The following is a 20,295-nucleotide window of genomic DNA, read 5'->3' on the forward strand; positions in this document are numbered from 1 at the left end:
CCGGGCGGCCCGTCACGTCAACCAGCGTGTGGCTTCCACCGCCAGTTGGGAGCGGTGTCCCCACGGTTGGGTTTCCATCTGACCTGAGTGCAGCTCTTGGGCATGAGTTTCCCCAGCCAGGGCTTCCCAGGACACGGTGCACGGAGGAGCCCTGAGCTCCCTCTTGTAAAATCCTGTGTGATCCTTGGGGGAGGGCTGGGGGACCTTCACCACAGGCTCTGAGCCCAGCCCCCTCTTCCTCTTCCTCATCTAGGCCATGAGAGCACTGCTGAAGTCTGGGGACACGGAGAAAATCGTGTTCTTTGCAGGCGTCTCGAGGCAAAAGGAAATCTACATCATGGCTGCCAACTACCTGCAGTCCCTGGACTGGCAGAAGGAGCCGGAGATCATGAAGAACATCATCAGCTTCTACACCAAGGGGCGCGCCCTAGACCTTCTGGCCGGCTTCTACGATGCCTGTGCCCAGGTACAGAGCCTCCTCCCAGAGCCAGGACCCCCGGGAGGGTTGTGGAGCCCTGTGGGCCCTGACCGGCCTTCTCCATGTAGGTGGAGATCGATGAGTACCAGAACTACGACAAAGCCCACGGGGCGCTGACCGAGGCCCACAAGTGCCTCTCCAAGGCCAAGGCTCAGAGCCCCCTGGATCAGGAGACCAAGCTGGCCCAGCTGCAGAGCAAGATGACGCTGGTGAAGAGGTTCATCCAGGCCCGAAGGTGTGTTCACAGCAGAGCGAGGAAGCGGGGATACAGAGTGGGCTACACCTCGGGCCCCGTGGAGCCCCCAGACCCCTCCGCCTGCCGGGGACCAGACTGGTTTCACTTCTAGTGAGCGTTTCCGCAGAGGAGCCCCGTGGACCCTAAGTAGGACACACGGACATGATGTTGCCTCCTTTGTGCTGAGCTCCTCCTGGGGAATCCCCCAAACCTGGGCACACTGCCAGGAAGACCGTTCCAGAAAGCGAAGTCTGGGGTGGGAGCGGTGAGGCAGATGCAGGTCAAGAGAGTGGATGTCTGAGGGGAGCCCGGGACCTGCTCAGGTGTGAGCGGGACTCCAGCTCAGTGGTTTCAAGCAGGTGGGCCACTATGCCACCTGGGGCCACAGGAAGGAGGAGGCTGGGGGCAGCACGGTGTTGCTATTTCAGGAGAGACCATGCATCTAAATTTGGACATGAGGCCAGTTTTTATCTATTGGCAACTCATTCAGCTTTTCCAATAGCCCGCTGTGTGGGCAGCAGAGCTCAGCTTCTGCCTAAACCAATGAAAGCATTTTCCTTATCTGGGAACAAGCTTTTGGAAGAAAAGATCCAAAACTATATTGAACTCTGTTGTATAAAGTGGGGCTCCCTGCTTGGAGGTTTAAGTCCTGGAAAATCTGCTGAGCTGGGCTGCAGGAGGGCTGGCGGGGGAGGGGGCCGATGGGCGGCAAGGACTGTTCACCCTGTGCCTGACCACCTCGGGCAGGGTGCCCCATGTCCCCCCTGCCTCACAGTGTCCCCCACCAGACTGGTAACCAGGCGGGGCCTGGGGTGACAAGCTGAGTCTAGCGCGGTACAAGGACTATGATTTATTAGTAAGTTTTTATTAAATGAATCAGTGAGTTTATGAATGAACTCATTAATGAATTCATTGCATTCTCGGGAATTGACTTTACAAAAGTTTGGTCCCGCCAACCCGAGCTGCTCATTTGGGCCACAAGGCCACTCTGAGCCTTGATGCACAGCAGTGTTCTGGGTTTGGGCTTCACCGACTCTGCTCTCGGCAGGATGTACCCCGAGGACCCCAAGGAGGCGGTGAAGCAGTGTGAGCTGCTCCTGGAGGAGCCAGAGCTGGAAGGCACCATCCGCATGGGGGACGTCTATGGCTTCCTGGTGCAGCACTACCTGCAGGGGGAGGAGTTCCACATGGTGAGGCTGCAGCCTCTGGCTGCCTGAGGGCTTCAGGGTGCTCCAGGGTGACTGTGGGAAGGCTGCACCCACGGCCGTCCCCACTCTCTGAGCCCAAGGGAGCTGGGAGCTCTTGGTGAGGAGGCGCTTCTCCTGTTCCTGTTGGACTTTGAAATCATTTCAAACTGAGAAGTTTCAAGAATAATAGAACCCAGATATACCCTTTACTAGATTCGGCACTTTTTAACATTTTGCCACACTTATTCTATATGTATGCTTTCATATTTCTATTTTATATATAAAATGGGTATTTTTTCTGAGCGATATGTGAGTTGCAGCCATCTTGCCTTCCCCCTTAGTTCACTAACACTTGGTTGGACACCCAGGGCTGGGACAGCGGGGTCATACGGCTAGTGTGTTTCACGTTTTCTGAAACTGACAGACTTTTCTCTAGTTTCTCTCTTGTAGAGTCTCCTTCGTTGTTGGTGTCAAGGTTATTATAGCCTTATGGTGTGTGCTTGGGAGCGTGCCTGCCTCCTGTATTCTCTGAGTTTAGCTAAGATTGTTCTTATTTCTTTCTTCAGTTTTTTTTTGTTTTTTTTTTATATTTATTTATTTATTTATGATAGTCACAGAGAGAGAGAGAGAGGCAGAGACACAGGCAGAGGGAGAAGCAGGCTCCATGCACCGGGAGCCCGATGTGGGATTCGATCCCGGATCTCCAGGATCGCGCCCTGGGCCAAAGGCAGGCGCCAAACCGCTGCGCCACCCAGGGATCCCTCTTTCTTCAGTTTTGATAGAATGCATGAGTGAGCTGACCTGGGCCTGGAGCTTTCTTCGTAGAAGGATTTCTTTTTTCTTTTTCTTTTTTTTTTTAAGATTTTTATTTATTTATTCATGAGAGATACACAGAGAGAGAGAGAGAGGCAGAGACACAGGCAGAGAGAGAAGCAGGCTCCATGCAGGGAGCCCGACATGGGACTCGATCCCGGGTCTCCAGGATCACGCCCTGGACTGAAGTCGGCGCTAAACCGTTGAGCCACCCGGGTTGTCCCTTTTAAAGGATTTCGATGATTCATTTCAGCACAGCGGTGCCCAAACATTTTGGTCTCAGGACCCCTTTGCACTGGGACACCGAGTAGGAAAAGTAGCACTGTTTTGCACGTTTCCAGGTCTCTGTAATGTCTTAGAGGACAGCTGGAGGGACTCTCCATTTCTGCTTCTGCTCTCAATTTGGTCAAATGGTTTTTTTTAGCTGAAATACATGAAGAAAATCTAGCCTCACACCAGTATGCAGGTGAGAGAGGCCGGGCCCTCAGATAGTCGCAGGCCACTTTTGAGCCTACACCAAAACTCAGCCAGTGGGGCCTCTTAACAGCTGCCAAGTCGGGATGTTGTTGTAATACTCCTACGTTACAGCTCGCTGGTCCATCTTGAATCTTTTACACACACATCATTTTATAACAGCAAGTTGTTCATCTGGAAAATATGGCTTCACCAAATTAGCAAATGTTAACATGTTTCATTATAGAAATCAAAAAATCCTGTTTGCTGGTATCACCATCAACCTCATCAGAAAAGTCTTTAGGTTTTGGGAGGATGTCCAGCTCTTGGTGGCTGATACCTAAGGTTTCTGAAATTCTTCTTGTGAAAGCTCCCATTCTATCCTGAGTGAAAACACGGCCCATTACTATTTTCCTTGAAGTGGTGGCCGCCTTTGTTCATTTCTGAGAAAACATCTGCCACAAACCCAGGCCTGAGTAAAACCACCTGAACTTCAGTCACGTTTCCAAAGATGGTGTCCCGCGCGGAAGGGACGAGTTGAGCTCACACTGCACTGATGTGCTCCCTCATCTCTGCCCACACTTGGTATGATGGGCCTTTAATGCCCACGGTCCCAGTGGGTGCAGAGCGAAGTCTCTATGTGGCTTGAGTGTACCCTCTCCAGACTAGCAGCGTTGAGCCCCTTGTCATATGCTTATCTCCTCCTCTGAGTGTCCGAATCATCCCCCATTGTTTTGTGCAGGGTTTGTCTTCTTCCGTTGCTTGTGGCCCTTGTGAATTCGAGGTACTTTTCCGTGACTGGCAGATGCCCTGCCAGTGTTTTCTGTCCATCTGTGGGAAGTCCTCTTCTTTCTCTGTGTCCTCTCCCTATGGAACTCCAATTATCTGTGTAGATTGTGTCTTGGCTCAAATGATTCTCTTCTCTTTTCATTTTCCAGAATTTTTTCTGATTTTTATATTTGGCCCTTGCTTTTGCTTCAAGTTCATGAGTCTTGGACAGTATCCACTCTGATGCTGCTCCTGTCCCTACCTTTCACCAGGCATTAAAACTTGCCCTTCTAGTACGCTCTGGATCGTGTCCAGTTAGTCTCTATGATTTGTCTTGTCTTTCGAGTGTAAGTCGTGGTTTTTCTTGCTTCTTGCATCCAGCAATTCTTTTATGTCCCAGACACTGTGGACAAACCAGTGTTGAGACTCTGCATTCTGTTATGTTCCTGCAAAGAGGATATTCATTCGTTTGTTCCTTCCTTCCTTCCTTCCTTCCTTCCTTCCCCTCCACTCAACTTAGAGACCTAGTTCTCCCCCGTGGCAGCCAATGGCAGGACTCGCTGCTCAGTACATTAGCTTGGGTGGGACTTGAAGTCAGCCCCCATCACTCTTAATTTTGCCAGATTCTTTGCTGTCTTGTTTGGATCCTACAGAACTTAGCAATCTTAACCTAAAAGAAAGAAACAGATTTGTGAGTGGAGAGGAGGTAGGCACACCTAAGTGTCCTCTGATGGGGAAAGAAGGTGCCTGTTCCTGCTCCACATCTCCCACTGCCCCCTCGCATTCACCTAGCCACTGCCACCATGCCAGAGCCCAGCCCTGACCCTAGACAGTGGGTGTCCTCAGCGGCCAGGACAGCCAGGAGCACTTCTGTGTTCATCACCCATCATCTGTGTCTGATGACCACGCCTTCCTTCTGGAAACTGCTGCCTTGCCCATTGTGAAACCAGCTCTGCACATGGGGGGGGGGGGGGATACGCCCCATGCCATAGTACGGCGCCGTGGTCTCTGGCAGCTCCTTGCTTCTCCATCCCCAGCCCTGAATTCCGCTTGCTCCCCGCAGCTCCAAGCCTTGGCTGTGATCCACTTTCCTATGTCCTGGGCACAGCACCTGGCTCACAGCAGCCAGTCTCTTCCTGTGTGGGTGCCCCTTCTCCCCCACTTGAGAGCACCTGGGGGCTTGCACTCTGCCCGTCCTCCGTCCTTCCAACAACCATAGCTTTTCTGTGTTCATCTTTATCTCTTACTTTTCATATCTTAGTTCTGTCTGCCCAAAATAAAATTGCTCTGGAAATTTTAACATCCTTAAGAGTCATTAAGATTTTTTTTTAAGAGTCATTAAGATCTTAATGATAATCTTATCATTCCTTGTGTAAAAAAAAAAAAAAAAAGTTGAGCTCCTAGAAATTTTAATCACATCCGAACTAATATAAAGTGTACTTTGGCAGTAAGCCTTAGAAACCACACGAGACCTGCTCCTCTCCTCATGCTTAGGTGTGGGCAGATATAGCAGGCATGGACACGTGTGGGCAGGTATAGGCAAGTGTGGACATATGCAGGTAAGTGTAGGCAGATGTGAGCCAGACAGCAGGTGTGGGCAGGGGTAGGCAGATGTGAGCCGGGACAGTGGGTGTGGTCAGGCATGGACAGGTGTGGGCAGATGTAAGGCAGCACAGCAGGTGCAGGCAGGCATTGGCATGTGTGGACAGGTGTGGGCAGGTATAGGCAGATGTGAGCCAGCACAGCAGGCATGGGCAGGTGTGGTCAGGTATAGCAGGCATGGGCAGGTATGGGCACACAGGCAAGTATGGACACATGCAGGCAGGTGTAGGCAGATATGAGATGGCACAGCAGGTGTGGGCAGGCATAGGCATGTGTGGACAGGTGTGGGCAGTGTGGGCAGATATAAGTGTGGTGCTCTGTGGGAGGCTCATGCTATCCTGCCTCGGATCCCCCGACCCCAGCCTCTCCCACTTATGCCCACTGGCAGAACCAGAGAAAGTTCCACAGGAAAACCACTGATGGTACCATGGTTTACTTCCTTAAGTTCAAGAACCACACAGATATGGGAAGCCTGGGTAGCTCAGTGGTTGAGCGCCTGCCTTTGGCCCAGGGCATGATCCTGGAGTCCCAGGATCAAGTCCCACATCGGGAACCACACAGATAAGTTCCTTTTTTTTTTTTTTTTTTTTTTAATTTATCTATTCATGAGAGACAGAGAGAGAGAGAGAGAGAGAGGCAGAGACACAGGCAGAGGGAGAAGCAGGCTCCCTACAGGGAGCCCGATGCAGGACTGGATCCTGGGACCCCAGGATCACATCCTGAGCCCAAGGCAGACGCTCAACCGCTGAGCCACCCAGCGTCCCGCACACATTAAGTTCAATCACAGGCCCACCTAGCTGGGGTCGATGTGATGCTCCGTCAAAGTAAACAAGACAGACCATTTACATACTGCCGCCTGCCCTGCCACCCGACAGGCAATCTCCAGAGTGAATGCATCCTTCCTTTAGGTCTCCCTGGGTGCGTCCAGGTGAGCAGATCTACAGGGAGCATGGCCCCCAAACACTTGGGTCCTCGTACACAGGCCGCTCACAGGACTTCCCAGGGAAGCTGGCTGTACCTGCTCAGCTGCGAGTGCTGATCACAGCCGACAGCACAGATGGTCAGAGCCTGAACTTTGGACACCGCCAGTCCTTAGAAAGGCTGGGCGGTCACAGCCAGTTGCCCCCAGGTCCCTCTTGTGAAGCCGTCCTCCTCATGGCCTCAGGGGTGGGCACCCAGTCCAGGACCAAGGGGGCGGGCTCTGGGGTTTTTGCTGTGAACTAACCTGGTAACGGCTGTCCCGACACAGGCCTACAAGTATCTGGAGGAGATGCGGAAGCGAGTGCCCTCTGCCAACATGTCCTACTACGTGAACCAGCGGACTGTGGACGCCGTGCACCAGGGCCTGGGCATCCCTCTCATGCACACTGTGCCAGAGCGGGTCCACCACAACAGCGCAGAGGACCATAAGGAAATGGACGAAGAGGTGCTGGAGGAGGTGGAGAACGACCCCTGAGAACCACTGCCTTCAGCTCCTTTGGAACTTTCCAGGATTCGTAGCAAGAGCCCGACTTTCTTGTTGAAATAAAAACTTGGGTTTGACGCTCCAGGGCCCTGGCCACCCTGCTTAGAAGGGGCCAGTGTATGTCCTTCTGGCATCCTGGCCCCTGAGGTCCCTTTACTATGAAGGGTGTTGTCCCATTTTTTTCCATGACAGTCTCCCAAGTCTCCCAGATTATAAAGCCTAAAAAACTAGAACTCGATGTTAGCATATCACTGTGCCTCGTCCCCAGCACACGGCAAGCGCCTAAGCACACTTCTGAGTTTCTAGCAGGACACATACATAGGGGAGGGGAGGTTCTGCCCAGGTGACATGGTGACCAGTCGGGGGCCAGGGCCTTCACAAGGCAGCCTCTCGCAGCAGTGTCACCAGCTCCCACTGAAGGGCCAGCCTTGTGGCAGGTCAGAGCCAGGTGGGACCTTCCCACCCCAGTGCCTCCCAGCAGCCTCCAGCACCTGTGTCCCTGCGGACCGTGCCGAGCAGCTCAGAGCCCTGAGGCATGGGGTTGAGCACCTGCAGCTCCTTTTTCTTCTCCTTTTTTATTTTTTTAAAAGTCTCCTGCATTTGGGTGAGGAAGGGGCTTGGGGACAGGCGGAGAATCAGCCCACAGGGGCCCCAGCAGCTCCTCCCTCCGGGGATGCCGTGTCCGCGGGGCAGTGCCGGAGGCCCTGGCGTGGACCACTGCTGGAGCACTCAGGCTAAGGAGGCGTCAGCGGGAGGAGTGTGTCTTTGAGCTTCTCCAGGAGCAGCAATGCTTTCACAGCCAACACCCTGCAGTCCTCGTCGGAGTCCTGCTCCGCCACATCTGCCAAAGATGAAAAGAAAGTGGGCCGCAGCAGTGTCACACGGCTGGGCAGGCCTGCCGTCTGCGGTTTCCTCAGGGAAGTCTTCCTGCACAAGTTCATGGGGCCCCGCGTGGCCCGGCGACCCCCACCCCCTCCCCATGGAAGCAAAGGGCTTTACTCTGTCCCTGTGCGGGGGCAACGTCCCGCTCCCACTGCAGCGATGGTGGCAGTGGGATGGAAGAGACCCACTGTCTCCATGGGGAGGGCACATGTGCCCAGGACAGTGCGACCTGTCCCAGGACGCAGGACGCCACCACACACCGGCAGCACTGCCCACAGCCGTCCTGACACGTGATCAGAGCCCCACTGAAGGGTGCTCTGCAAACCCACCAACATGACAAAAGGGGCCCGGGACGGCCCGCACTGGAGGGGCCCTGCCTGGACCCAGGTCCGGTAGAAAAGACAGAAATAGGCCCTCATCAGACCCTGGGCATCCACATGGGGCAGCAGGTCAGACCCTAGAGTCCCGGCCATGAGCCCGGGGGGTGGAAATGCGTGCGCTGCTCTGGACAACTCCAGTGCCTGCAGACGGGAGGTCACGCTGGCTCCAAGAATGTTGACGGGGGAAAGTGTCAGAACACTCACTGGCCGACCTGATTCCATGGTGCTCACTGTATGGTTCTTGAAACCGTGACGAAGTGTTGGAATTTTCCACAAATACAGACCTCATCCCCCACCTCAGAACGCCTTCCCTTGGGCCCCCCCCCCCCCGCACAACCCCCCAAAGCAACCCAGTAACAGCCATGTCCCCATCCCCTGCCAGGGGCCGCTTCGTGCGCAGACGAGCGACGGGACAGCCCCAAGGCCTCTGCCATCCCCATGCCCTGGCCCATGACGACGCTCCGGGCCGCACCAGCCTCCTCCCGCCCGCCTCGCCAACGCAGCTGGGGGCCCGGTGTTTACCCGCCAGCCAGGGCCCAGCTTCCAGCAGCTCGTCTGGCAGGTCAGTCAGCAGCCGAGCAGTCGGAACGCTGAGCAGGACAGCGGAGACCGCAGACAACAGGCCTTGGCGCACGTAGCTGAAGGCAGGAAGGCCGAGTCCTGATGGAGCCCCGGGCCACAGAGACCCCACATCTGCTCAGGGTTACGGCAGACCCACAGGCCACCAAAGCACGCCCAACCCCACCCTCCCCTTCCCGCTCACAAAGTGCCAGGCCAAGCTAGGATCGCCCCCGCCTCTGCTATCCACATCACAGCAGGATTTGGAACCCCATCTCTGTCCATATGGGACCACTGCCCTCAGCCCCACAGCCACTCACGCATCACCGTGGAAACGAAGGGTCCACACAAATTCCAAGAGGGCCTTGCCCATGGGCACAGCCACCTGAAACAGCAGAGGCCATGGGCAGGGGTCGTGGCACCCAGAGATGCCCACCCTGGAGCCTGTGCTGCGTCCCAGGTGAAGCTGCCACTTCCAACTCACCGTGGTGTTCACAGCCAGGTACATCATGGCTCCTAAAGTGTGGGCCAATCTCCCAAGGACCAGTTGGTCCTCTCCCAAAAGGTCAAAGGTCACCAGAGGCCTAAAACAGAATCCTATAATGTGCAGGCTGGGCCCTCGGAGCTGGCTCCCAAGACCTGGGCCACCAAGGGACACCCAGTACCCGGATGCTCCTCACTGCCTGTCCCCGGGCAGCACCCAGAGCCACGTGAGGTGTTGGACAGACGCAGCGTGGCTCCTGCCCGCCAGCCAGAACCCACCACCTGTGACAGGCTGCGGCTCCGGACACCCTCACTTCACCATTTAAGCTTTAGAGGGCCACCACCCAGATTGTGACCTGCTGCTGGGACCGCAGACCCCACCCCGGGAAGCCGCTCGTCTGCAGGGATGTGCAGGCCTCCCGCTCACCTGTCAAAGTGCTGAATGAGGGGGAAGAAGAACCAGCCAGCTACCAAGCTGAATTCGTTGGGGCCAGCATCCGGTCCCCGCCGGGCAGAGCCCTGCAAACATACGGTGCTCACAGGCACCAGCCCTCCCCCATGTGGAACTCGGCTGTGGGCACCCGGCCGTCCTGTGCGCCGCTGGGGGTGAGCAGCACCCGCCCCCCCATGACAGCCTGGCCCGAGTGGACCCTGATGACACAGCACACACCCCGTCACTTCTTGCTGACCAAGAATCTCTAGGGCCTTTTTCACACTCACGTGCACAGTCACGTTTTGAAACCACTCCACTTTGAAGCCCCACGGCACCTGTCCCGTCGCTCAGTTTGTACCCAAACCCCCTTCACAGGAAGGACCCTAGTGTGGGCGCCATCCTGGTCCCGACTCGGCCCCGCTCAGTGTGGGCGGCAGCTAGAGGTCACTGAGCACGAGGACCTGACCGGGTCCTGGCTGACCTGAGAGAACCGCCGGGTCTTGTTTCTGATCCGCTCTTCCACGACCACCCGCCAGGCGGGAGCCTCGGTGCTGCTGGACGGGGAGGCGGGACTCGGGGAGCCGACCTGGGCAGCCTTGGGGAGGCGCCCCGGCCGAGACAGCTCCTGGGCCGCCAGGGTCAGGACCTAGAGGAGAGGGATGACCAGGACGTTGTCACTGCTCTAGGGAGGCATGGTACTTTCTAACACTCCGGGTAAGCCAAGTGCCCTTGAGCCCTCCGCTCCCTGGGCAGTCAGCCCTCACAGGCGGCGCGGAGAACGCTCAGGGACCACGCAGAATGTCAGTTCCAAGCATCACAGGATCACTTCACGCATGTGCGGACAGGAGAGAACGTGGCCGTGCTCCCTGGCAACAGCCCAGCGGCCTTGCTCCTGCACCCAGAGCCCCTTCTAGTCCAGAACCTCATCCAACCTGGTGCCCAGCCACCTGAGAAAGGGAATGAAGTTCTGACCCAGGCTGCACACGGACAGGCCCAGAACAAGTGCAGGAAGCACTGGCAGGGTGGCAGAGAGCAGCCTGGTGCTTGCAGGTGCCAGAGCACGGGAGCGCGTGCCAGGGGCTGTTCCTCTGAGGGCGACACAGGATGTAGTCACACGACACTATCCAGGCACCAAGTGCCACTGAACTGCAAGCACCGAGATGGTGACCTGTGCAGTGCCATCTCTGTCTTCCTGTTTCACCACATAAGATGCAAACACTGTCACACTTGCCGTCCTGACTGTTGTACATGCCCAGCTCAGCCGCAGCACGTCATTCACATCACGTGGCCATCGCCACCATCTCCCAAACTGGAGCACGGTCTCCGTGAAACACACCCTCTCCACCATCTACTTCCTGTTTATAATTTTTTTTTTCTGTCTGTGATTTTGATGACCCTAGAGACCTGCCTCTCGTGAACAGCTTTTCCCACTGAGCAGTGTCCGATAGGTTCACCCACACCATGGCAAGTGTTAGAACGTCCTTTGTTTGTAAAACCAGATAACGTTCTGTCACATGGACGGGGAATTGTACGGCAAGAGAATTTGTCTTAATAAACCTTTTGTCTGAGGCAAAGGACGCAGCCTCCACGGAGTCCCATGCACTGCTAAGAAAGCCCCAGACAGGTGCCAGTCCCAGCCCCTTGGGTCCAGCAACAAGGGACCAGGGGAGGCCTCTGGTTCCGACCACGTGACTTGTGGCAAGTACCCACTCCCCTCCCCTCACGAGGGCCGCTTGGGCCTGGCAAGTGGGACACGGGGCCTGAGCACTTACGTCCAGGATGTCCATGCGCTGCCGGAGGCTGAAGTTGATGGCATAGAATTGTGAGGTCAGATACTCCGCTACCTAAGCCAGGCACGCGAGAGGCTGCTATGAGCCGCCACTCGGGTCGGGCCCCAACGCAAACGCTGCCCGGGCGGCAGGACCATAGCACTGCCCCGGGGACTCACCGGGGCCGGGTCTGTGACCACGACTGCCACTAGGGCTCGCTGGCGCAGCACCTCGAACCCCACCACGCTCGTCTTCTCCTCCAGGTGCAGCAGCACCTTGGCCAGCTCCACGCTCACCTGCACGCAGGGGTCAGAGGCCTCAGCCCCCGCCTGTCCTGGGCCCCCGCAGCCCTCTGCCTCCCCGTCCCAGCCATGGGCCTCCTGGCCAGACACACGACCACTGAGGCACATGCCCCTCTTCGACATCACCTGCCCCACTCACCTCGCGAGTGGCGGCTGGGCTCCTGACGATCAGCCCCTCAACAGCTTGCAGAGCTGCCTCCCAGCGCTCCCAGTCCTCCGAGGAGGTCAGGGCTGCACAGAACAGACGGGCCTGCGCTGGTCCTCAGCCCTGACCTCGTGCGAGGCAGAGCTGGCGGACAGGGACTGGGCACAGGCCGTTCCCGCGGTGCAGCCACCCCAGGGCAGGTGCTCGGCGGGGCTCCCGTGGGGGAAAGGGCCCACCTTCCACACAGTCCCGGAGGTAGGCAGGCGCCTTACTGCTCTTCAGCTCTTGGTCCCCGGACATGTCATAGGGGACAAGGTCGTCGTCACTGAGGAAGCAGCAGAGGCCCGTGGGGCCCGCCCGTCACCCAGGGGCAGGCAACAGGCGGGCCGTGCTCCTGACTCACTGGAATTCACCCCAAGTCCCCAAAGCCTCAGGAGCCGCAGACTTTGCTATCAGGGCGCTCGCGGAGAGCGGCAAGGCTGCAAGGCTGACCCGCGACCTCCAGACAGCGTGGGCTGTCCACTCCCATGCTCACGTGTGTGGGGCTCTGAGGCCAGCCCAGGGCTGCTCCCCCCTCTGCCGTTTCCACCTGAGATCAGCCCCTACCTGTCCAGGTCAGAGCCCGCGCCCTCCGCCTGGGCCGGAACACCACCACCTTCCGTGCTCCCTCTGTCAGGAGCCTCTGCAGCCACTGGAGCAACAGCCGGGCTTTGGAGAACAAAGAAGAAACCCTAGGGGAGGCCCCACACAAGCTTCTGGCCCCAGGCAGTGCTTCCCCTGCCCCCACCCGATGCTTCTTTACCCGAGTCTCAGCAACTGGAGCCCAGGATAAGATAAGGGAGTAGCATGCGCGCAGAAATGGGCCATGACCGGCCCCCCGAGCCCAGAGCGCAGGGACCATGGGGCTTAGGGACCCTCACCTCGCTTCCGAGGGGCTGTCAGCCACAGGCTGGGCCGCCACCAGGGCCAGCAGCTCTCGGCTCAATTCATCATCTTCATACTGAAAGGCACACAGGCTGGAGCTGGCGCGGGTAGTGATGAGGGGGCAGGCCCAGGGCCCCCAGAGCCTCCACCATGGCCCACAACTTCACTAGTCTCCGCACAACAGCAGGCAGCGCTGGATGTGCAAGGTCAGGGGAGCCCACCCTCCAGAGGGGCTGGAATCCCGAGACATCCCAGGGGCTCAGCAGGTGGACAGGAAGGGACGCCTGTCCGCTGTGTCTACGTCCTGCCCAGAGAGAACACTTCCAGATGCCCCAGGGAATCCACCTGGGGGCATGTGTTCAGGACTGCTGAGGGGCTATGACCCCATCCCCTTGGGGCCACCAGAGCTAGTTCCATGCCAACATGCAGGTTTGTGGGCCCCGGGCAGGGAGACACTGAGGGTGCAGGCCTTGTTCACCTGGAACCTCAGGGGAGGGCCCTCGGGGTGGATCCGGGCACTGGCTACTTCGGCCACAATCATGCCCAGGCGGCGCACGGCAGGCAGGCTGCTGTCCAGGCGACTCTTCACTCCCGCCATGAGGCTGGCCAGCAGCTCTAGAAGCAGTGACACCCACAGGCTGAGTGCTGCGGGCGTGCTGGGCAGGGCGGGCATGGGGCAGGTGCCCACGTCCTGCTCACCGTCCCGGCTGTCCCGGAGCTCTGCCTCCCGCAGGTTTGCCAGGCAGATGAGGACAGCCTTGCTGACGTAGCGCTGCTGAGGCAGAGGCGCGTGGCGGATGGCACTGCTGCTGCCCCACGTCTCCAGGAGCTCCTTCAGCGCCTGGTGGGAGGCACGGCCCGGCCCGGTTAGACAGCTCCACCGACCTCCCCAGCACGGCATGAGACTGCGTGGCCCTCAGCGCCACCGTCCTCGCCCGCGGCCAGCCCGAGAGGGGCTCTGTTCCAGGCAGGAGTGTTGGGAGCGGCAGGGATGGTGGGCCGGGCCGCACTCACCTGTACGAGGAGTGGGCGCCGTTGGCTGTCCATGGCCAGGTACCCCAGCAGGCTCTGTAGCATGGGTGTCTGTGACAGAAGCCGGGCACCATGTCACCATCTACCAAGCCAACACCCACTGGCCACATCATGGGCCGAGGACCATCTGGCCGGGGGCCCCAGAGCAGGGTCTGGGATGAGGATCAGCAGGGTTTCCTGGGCGACTGAGCTCCGCTCCGCCTGCTATGGTCACGTCTCCCAGGCCCTGGGGCCGCCCTCAGCCCTCACCCTCGCCCTCGCCCTCACCACGCTCTCACCGAGTATCGATACTGTAGGAACAGAATTTTTCGGGTCATCACAAACCGGGCCTTCTTACTCTTCATTACTAGGTTCCCCAGCAGCCGGGAGAGGACTTCAGGCCTGTGAGGCACAGTCGAGGAGAGAGAGCAAAGCGTGATCTCCAGAGACCTCAGCAGGCCGGCCCTCACCCCCCGGGCTCTGTGCTAACCACCAGGAACCCAGTGCCTGCGCCGCAGCTGAGCCAGACCTGAATTCTCCTTCCCAGTGAACGTGGAAACCAGAAGAGCCCCGCACCTCAACACCAGCGGACTTCCCCTCCCTGGCCTGGCCGACCAAGGAGACAGCCTCTCCACGGGAGCTCGGACTCGCTGTCCCTGGAACCCCCACCTCCTGCCCTCCTGGCTCCTTACCCCGAGGCGGCCTCCACCAGTCCGGTTAGCAGAGCCTCCATGGCCCGGTCGGGCACACACTCCACCAGGCGCCAACAGACCCGCTGCCAGAGGCAGTTGCCCTGGGTGAGGGCCATCAGCTGTGGCACCAGCACGCCCAGGATCTCCTCTGGGGGAAGCACATGGAAGCCTGAGCTGGGGGCCCAAGGGCACACAGGGTCTACGCTGGGGGGTGGGGGTGCAGGCCCAGGTGACGGGACCATCCTCCCGCCCCACCAGGATGGCAGACACAAAGGACAGGGAGACAGCTAGAAAGCACTGGGGGCTCCTCCCAGGATCGGAAACACTCACTCTGTCTCCCGTGGACACAGGCTTTCCCCAGCACCTGAGACAAGAAGGAGATGGAGCAGTCCCAGCCATCTGGCACGAGAAGGAAAGGGGGCAGTCAGGGGCAAGGCCACAAGGCGACTCCCAACTAGGTGCGAGCAGACCTCCTTTCTGGACAGGGCATCTCTGTGTCATGAAAACACCACCCGGGCAGCCCCGGTGGCGCAGCGGTTTAGCGCCACCTGCAGCTCAGGGTGTGATCCTGGAGACCCTGGATCGAGTCCCACGTCAGGCTCTCTGCATGGAGACTGCTTCTCCCCCTGCCTGTGTCTCTGCCTCTCTCTCTGTGTCTCTATAAATAAATAAATAAAATCTTAAAAAAAAAAAAAAAAGAAAAAAAAACACCACTCCTTTCCATCTAACTCCAACTGAAATCCCAGTAGCACTGTTTCTAACCGGAAGCACCCATCATAATTTCAAACAGCCTTTCACCCTCCTGCTCGCCCAATCACCACGGAGTAGGGCCCAGTGTGGCGGCACAAGGAGGAGGCACCGAGGGGTGGCCCAAGCAGTCAGCCACATGGTGCGGGTGGCAGGCGTCTGAGCCACCCGCAGGGAGCGACAGGGCATGGGGACACGTGAGGATGGGAGCACCAGCTCCACCAGAAGCGCCAGGAGGACGGTGCCCAGCATGAGACAGGACGTGCATGATGCAAACACAGCATCTGCCACCTAAAGAGGGGGCATCCGAAGTCCTACAAGGACGAGGATGCAGCCGCCCAACGGAAGCACATGTGGTCTAGATCTGCTCTCGACTCATTCAGAACATGCTGGGGGCCTCTCCCTGCACAGACGAGGAAGTGGGGCGGCCCGGCTAAGCCGAGACAGACCCCGTGGGCTCAGCAGACACAGGCGTGCCTTGCCTCAACCTGCTCCCTCACCCGGTACAGTGGCAAGGCCTCCCTCGCGGGGTAGCCACGGGGGCCACATGAGCACAACTGAAGGGCCTCAAGGAGCGCCCGCGCATGGCACCCACTGCACAGCCTCAGCTGCTGGGGCGCTGGACACACAGGGGCAAGACCCTGTGCTCACCCCACGGCGGGAGAGCAGGCGGTCCAGACACCAGGGCCCACCCGGGGTGGCGGAGACTGAGCGCGGTGAGTGGCCTGGCAGTGAGCAGCCCCACCGGGTCGGCTTCACCAGCAGCCCAACCAGGAGCTAAAGGAATCAAGGTCATCTCCATCTCCAAGGTCAAGAGCCAAGAAGTGGGTGACGCTCAGCCACTGTGACCAGTACAGGTCCCTACCAGCCCGCAGACCTGCCAATGGCATCACCCAGAGAATCCCTTCTCCAGAGGCTGTGAGAAGCCGGGGGGGGGAGGGGGGGGCAGTGGCCAGAGAAGAGGGCTTGAGGACAGCGCAGAGGGCCCCACACCTCGCAGAGAGTCCACCACGGCCTGCAGCACCCGCAGGAGCTCCTCGCCGAGTAGAGGGAAGTAGTTCTGCGGAAGGAAGGCAGCCAGGTTCTCCCGCTGCAGGCGGTTGCCCAGGTGGTCGGGCAGGCCCACCAGCTTGGCGAGGAGCGTCTCCTGGAGCAGCGGGAAGGCCGGCTCGGCCAGCTGCCAACACTGGCTCTCCATCACGGCGGCCACCCTGCCGGCGCCCAGGAACTGGGCCAGCAGCTGCACCATCTTCATCAGACGGAAGCTCGGGCTGAAGCAAGAGCAGGCGTCATGCGGGAGCCGGGAGCCCGCGACCCACAGCTCACCCCGCACCTAAAACCGATGGTTAAATCCCCCTGGCAGCCAGCCAGTCCCGTCTCCCGCTCCACACCAGCTCTGTGTGTATCTCAGCAACCGCAACCCAGCTGTGCCACGACCCGGGGCCACGTGCAGCCCCGCACGACGCAGTGTCTGGGAACTGCCTCGAGGAAGGTGTCCCCATGAGTTTGCTGCAGGGCCAGGTGGCTCACTGCACAGCAGAGAGGCACGGAGGGAAGGGAGGGAAGGAAGGGGCCCCACGAGGACGGCAAGGCCCACGGCCTAAGCCACCGGGATGGGAACGCTCCTGCTCCCTCCCTTCACCGACGGGGCAGGACCCAGGGCAAGGGCCTCTTCATTGCCAAGGAGATTAACACAACCCCCTTTAAATTCTCCAGTGCTCCGCCAGGGGCAAGTCCTACTCTCAACCTTTCAGGACACCGAATTCCCGCAGCTACTGGAGAACCTGTGGGCCCGCAATCCTTTGCATCACAAGTGACCACATAATCAGACCGAGCCCCACTCACCCAGCCATGCCCTCGATGGACTCCATCAGCACCAGGAAGGCTTGGTCCGCAGGGCCCTCCAGAAAGAAGCTGGCCCATGGTGCCTCCAGCTGGCCGCCCGGCAGGAGCTCCAGCCAGGCGGGGCTCAGCCTGCCCACCAGACACCGGAGCAGGGCTGAGAAGTGCATCCTGGCAAACTCCTCCTGCTCCCCGGGAAGGGCCGGGTTCTCCGCTCCACCGAGATACCGCTTCAGGGACCCCAGCGTGGAAAGGATGCGGTCGCCATCCTCGGAGGAGGAAAGAGTGTGAACTGCTTCCCGGACGGTGAGCCGGACTGCAGAGACAGCTGGGTCCATCCTGGAGTCCATGGGAGACTCAGGTGAGACGGCCACGGAGCCCCTGGCAACCACGCGGGACCCGCTGTCAGACTAGACGTGGGTTCCACATTCTCTCAGAACCCCCACCTCCTGGCCCCTCTTGTTAGGTGGCTAGGGACCCCATCTCTCTGCACCCGCAGGATCCTCCCCTGCCAGCACCAGCCATTTCTACCAAGAGTTGGTTCCCAGCTCAGGGCCCTTCTGGTACCCTCTACAGTAGGTCCACTGGACCTCAGGGTCACAGCTGGGGTGCTGCTGGCATCTAGTGAGGGGGTGGGAGAGGCCCAGGATGCTGGTCAACGTCCCCTATGTGCAGGACAGCACCCACCACAGGGGATTATCCTAACTCCTGCGTCGGTGGCGCTAAGGCCGGGGACCCTGGACCCCCGCATCCTAGCTTCTCTCCCAGGAACCCGTGTCATCTGCAGTATTTCTGGTCAGGCCCCTCTGCGGGGTTCAGTACCACTAGGTAGGTGGTCTGTCCGCGCACCCGGCCACTAGCTAAGGCTGCATCAGGGGCGTGGGGGGGGGGACCTGGGGGACGGGAGGGGGGCCTCCGGGGCGGGAGGGGGACCTCGGGGCGGGCGGGGGACCTCGAGGCCGGGAGGGGGGCCTCAGGGACGGGCGGGTGCCTGGGGGGGCCTGGGGGGGCCTAAGGGGCGCCCGGGGGTCTCGGGGAGGCGCGCACCCGCTGGGTCCCGGAGTCTCCCCGCGCGCTCCCGGCCGCCCCGCCGCTGCTATCCCTCCGCTGATTCGGCACGGCCGCCGAGGCCCAGTTCTGCACGCGGTTCGTGGCCTAGGCTGTGAGACCTCGGGGCACGAGCTTCCCATGCGCTGGCAGAGCTGCCGCTGAATTTTTTCGAGTCCGTGAGGCCGGTGCCCGCGGGCACATCGCGACGAATCTGCCGCGAAGCCCGGGACCCGGAAGAGGCGTGGGGCGGGTGGCCGTGACTGCGCCTGCGCCGAGCGCGGCGGGGCGGGACCTCGGGTGGGCGGGGCCGCCAAGGCAAGGGTTCCCCGCAGCAGGTGGCCGCTTTCCGAGCGCAGCTCCGGGTCCCGGCGGCCGCGCGGGGGCAGCAGCGCCGCGGGCGGCCCGGGAAGGCCTCGCAGCGAGGCGCCGGTCCCGCCTCGGCTGCCCCCCGGGGAAGTCTGGGAAGATGCGTTCCCTCCGCGCGCACTCCTTAAATGCCTGCTGCGTACAGCCAGCCTCTCCAGGCCCCCGCTTGCGGGTCAAGGGCTCGCATGAAGAACAGGCGCCGTCCGTCCGCGAAGTCGGCAGGGGCGTTAGGCAGGGGAGCCTGCGGCTCCGGCTGTTGAGGCTCGGGTCACGGCCTCGGGGCGCTGGGGGGGGTCCGGGGGGGCCCCGCGCTGGCCGGGAGCCCCCTGGAGACGCTCCGTCTTCCCCTGGTCTCCCTCTCCGATCCCGTGCGCTCGCGCGTTCTCGCTCGCTCTCTCTCTTTCTCTCAAATGAATAAATAAATAGAATCTTTTTTAAAAATGTAAGCAGAATGAGGAGCTCCGATTTGGACGTTGCGCCAGGCGTGCAGGCGGGAGGAAGGGAGCAGGGGCGGGGGCAAAGGTGCAGGGCAGGGCTGGGCCAGGCAGGCCGCCCCTGCGGAGTGGGTGTGGGCTGCGACGGGTCGCGGGGAGGACGATGCCCTCCTGGGCCTCTGGGAATCCCCCCGAGTCAGCTCCTGGATTGGAGCCCGGCTCTGGAGCCCGGACAGCAGCTCCGTTGGGCCTGGATCCCTGTGTTGAAGCATGGGAGACACACCCCCAAAGCCTTTAGGTGTCCGAAAAGTGCCTTTGTTGTTTGCTCCAGGCAGCTTCACATTTGAGCTAGACAAACAATTTTAAGTGATAATAATTTTCACTCGGAGACGTTGAGGTTTGCTCCTGTATTTGGCAGCCAGCACTCAGTTCTGGGAGGAGAGTCTCCAGTTGTTCCGTGTGACCCAGTTCTTCCTCCACTTCCTCCACCGACACTTGGAGACTCCTCAGCCATGGGGTTCTGACACATGACAAGTGGCCCTCTCTGGCACACCGTCTTGAGACTGATGCCCTCGGCCGGGAACCCTTCCCAGACTACCTTCCCGTTTTCTCTTCTCTCACTCTGTGCTTGCTCTTCATTGGATTCCCCTTGAAGGCTATACTTTCTCTCTCTCTCTTTTTTTCCATCTCTCTGTCTTTTTGCCCTGCTTTCTGGGCAATTGCTTAAATCTTGCCTTTCAGCTTTCCTGATTTAATTATTTTCTTTTAAGATTTTGTTTATTTGAAAAAAAATAAAATAAAATAAAATAAAATAAAAAGATTTTGTTTATTTGTTTGAGAGAAAGAGAACAAACGGAGTAGCAGAGGGAGAGGGAGACACACGCTGCCCGTAGAGCAGGAGCCCGACGCCAGGCTCAATCCCAGGACCCTAGGATCATGACCTGAGCAGAACACAAAGCCAGATGCTTAACCCTCTAAGCCACCCAGAAGCCCCTAATTATTTATTTGTTTGGAAAATCCTTATTCAGAGCCTTGAGGAGAAGCGGGGCCCTGGGACACCCTGACCTTGGACCTGTACTGGTTACGGGTCATTGGTTGTGGCCTGGGGACACTGACACACATCCTGCCCCTGCAGGTGGGGAGGCTCTCTCTGCACCTCCACCTGCCCTGCCCTTGACCTGTCACTCTCCCGGGCCACATTGGATCCGTGCATTCAATGCTGTCTCCCTCCCCTTGAGTTCTCCTTGGCCCTGGGTCCCTTCACCTTTGTCCTTTT

At 59.2% G+C, this 20,295-nt stretch overlaps 2 protein-coding genes and 1 long non-coding RNA gene across 10 annotated transcripts in view; 1 reads left to right on the plus strand and 2 right to left on the minus strand.

The window, feature by feature from the left end:
- IFT140 (intraflagellar transport 140) overlaps positions 1 to 7,234 on the plus strand; it is an 80,632-nt gene extending 73,398 nt beyond the window's left edge. For all 6 annotated transcript variants that reach the window (XM_049111529.1, XM_025417040.3, XM_049111530.1 and 3 more), the window contains 4 exons: positions 254 to 466; positions 547 to 713; positions 1,762 to 1,903; positions 6,786 to 7,234. In XM_049111529.1, the coding sequence (XP_048967486.1) occupies positions 254 to 466; positions 547 to 713; positions 1,762 to 1,903; positions 6,786 to 6,992 (729 nt within the window). In that variant the 3' untranslated portion in view covers positions 6,993 to 7,234. The remainder of the gene's footprint in view (positions 1 to 253; positions 467 to 546; positions 714 to 1,761; positions 1,904 to 6,785) is intronic.
- On the minus strand, positions 2,789 to 6,897 carry LOC125755292 (uncharacterized). The gene is made up of 2 exons (XR_007411317.1): positions 6,762 to 6,897; positions 2,789 to 4,604 (listed from the first exon to the last, which is right to left on the minus strand). It is a non-coding gene; the product is annotated as an uncharacterized LOC125755292 (long non-coding RNA).
- A 323-nt stretch (positions 7,235 to 7,557) lies between the features above and the next one.
- On the minus strand, positions 7,558 to 18,478 carry TELO2 (telomere maintenance 2). 3 transcript variants are annotated; one of them, XM_025417050.3, is made up of 21 exons: positions 18,217 to 18,478; positions 17,173 to 17,508; positions 16,321 to 16,598; positions 14,911 to 14,979; positions 14,581 to 14,728; positions 14,188 to 14,290; positions 13,892 to 13,960; positions 13,577 to 13,718; positions 13,356 to 13,492; positions 12,874 to 12,953; positions 12,560 to 12,661; positions 12,190 to 12,278; positions 11,948 to 12,039; positions 11,686 to 11,802; positions 11,510 to 11,581; positions 10,219 to 10,383; positions 9,732 to 9,823; positions 9,306 to 9,405; positions 9,142 to 9,206; positions 8,786 to 8,901; positions 7,558 to 7,842 (listed from the first exon to the last, which is right to left on the minus strand). In XM_025417050.3, the coding sequence occupies exons 1-21, from the start codon at positions 18,357 to 18,359 to the stop codon at positions 7,736 to 7,738; spliced, it is 2,622 nt and encodes an 873-aa protein (XP_025272835.1). In that variant the 5' UTR covers positions 18,360 to 18,478; the 3' UTR covers positions 7,558 to 7,735. The 3 variants fall into 3 exon arrangements, with proteins under 3 accessions (XP_025272835.1, XP_025272834.1, XP_048967489.1); XM_025417049.3 differs by having other exon boundaries at positions 17,173 to 17,550; XM_049111532.1 differs by lacking the exon at positions 11,510 to 11,581 and having other exon boundaries at positions 17,173 to 17,550.
- Positions 18,479 to 20,295: the final 1,817 nt, after the last annotated feature.

This window comes from Canis lupus, chromosome 6, assembly GCF_003254725.2.
Source record: "Canis lupus dingo isolate Sandy chromosome 6, ASM325472v2, whole genome shotgun sequence".
In the NCBI taxonomy this organism is placed as follows: Eukaryota; Metazoa; Chordata; class Mammalia; order Carnivora; family Canidae; genus Canis; species Canis lupus.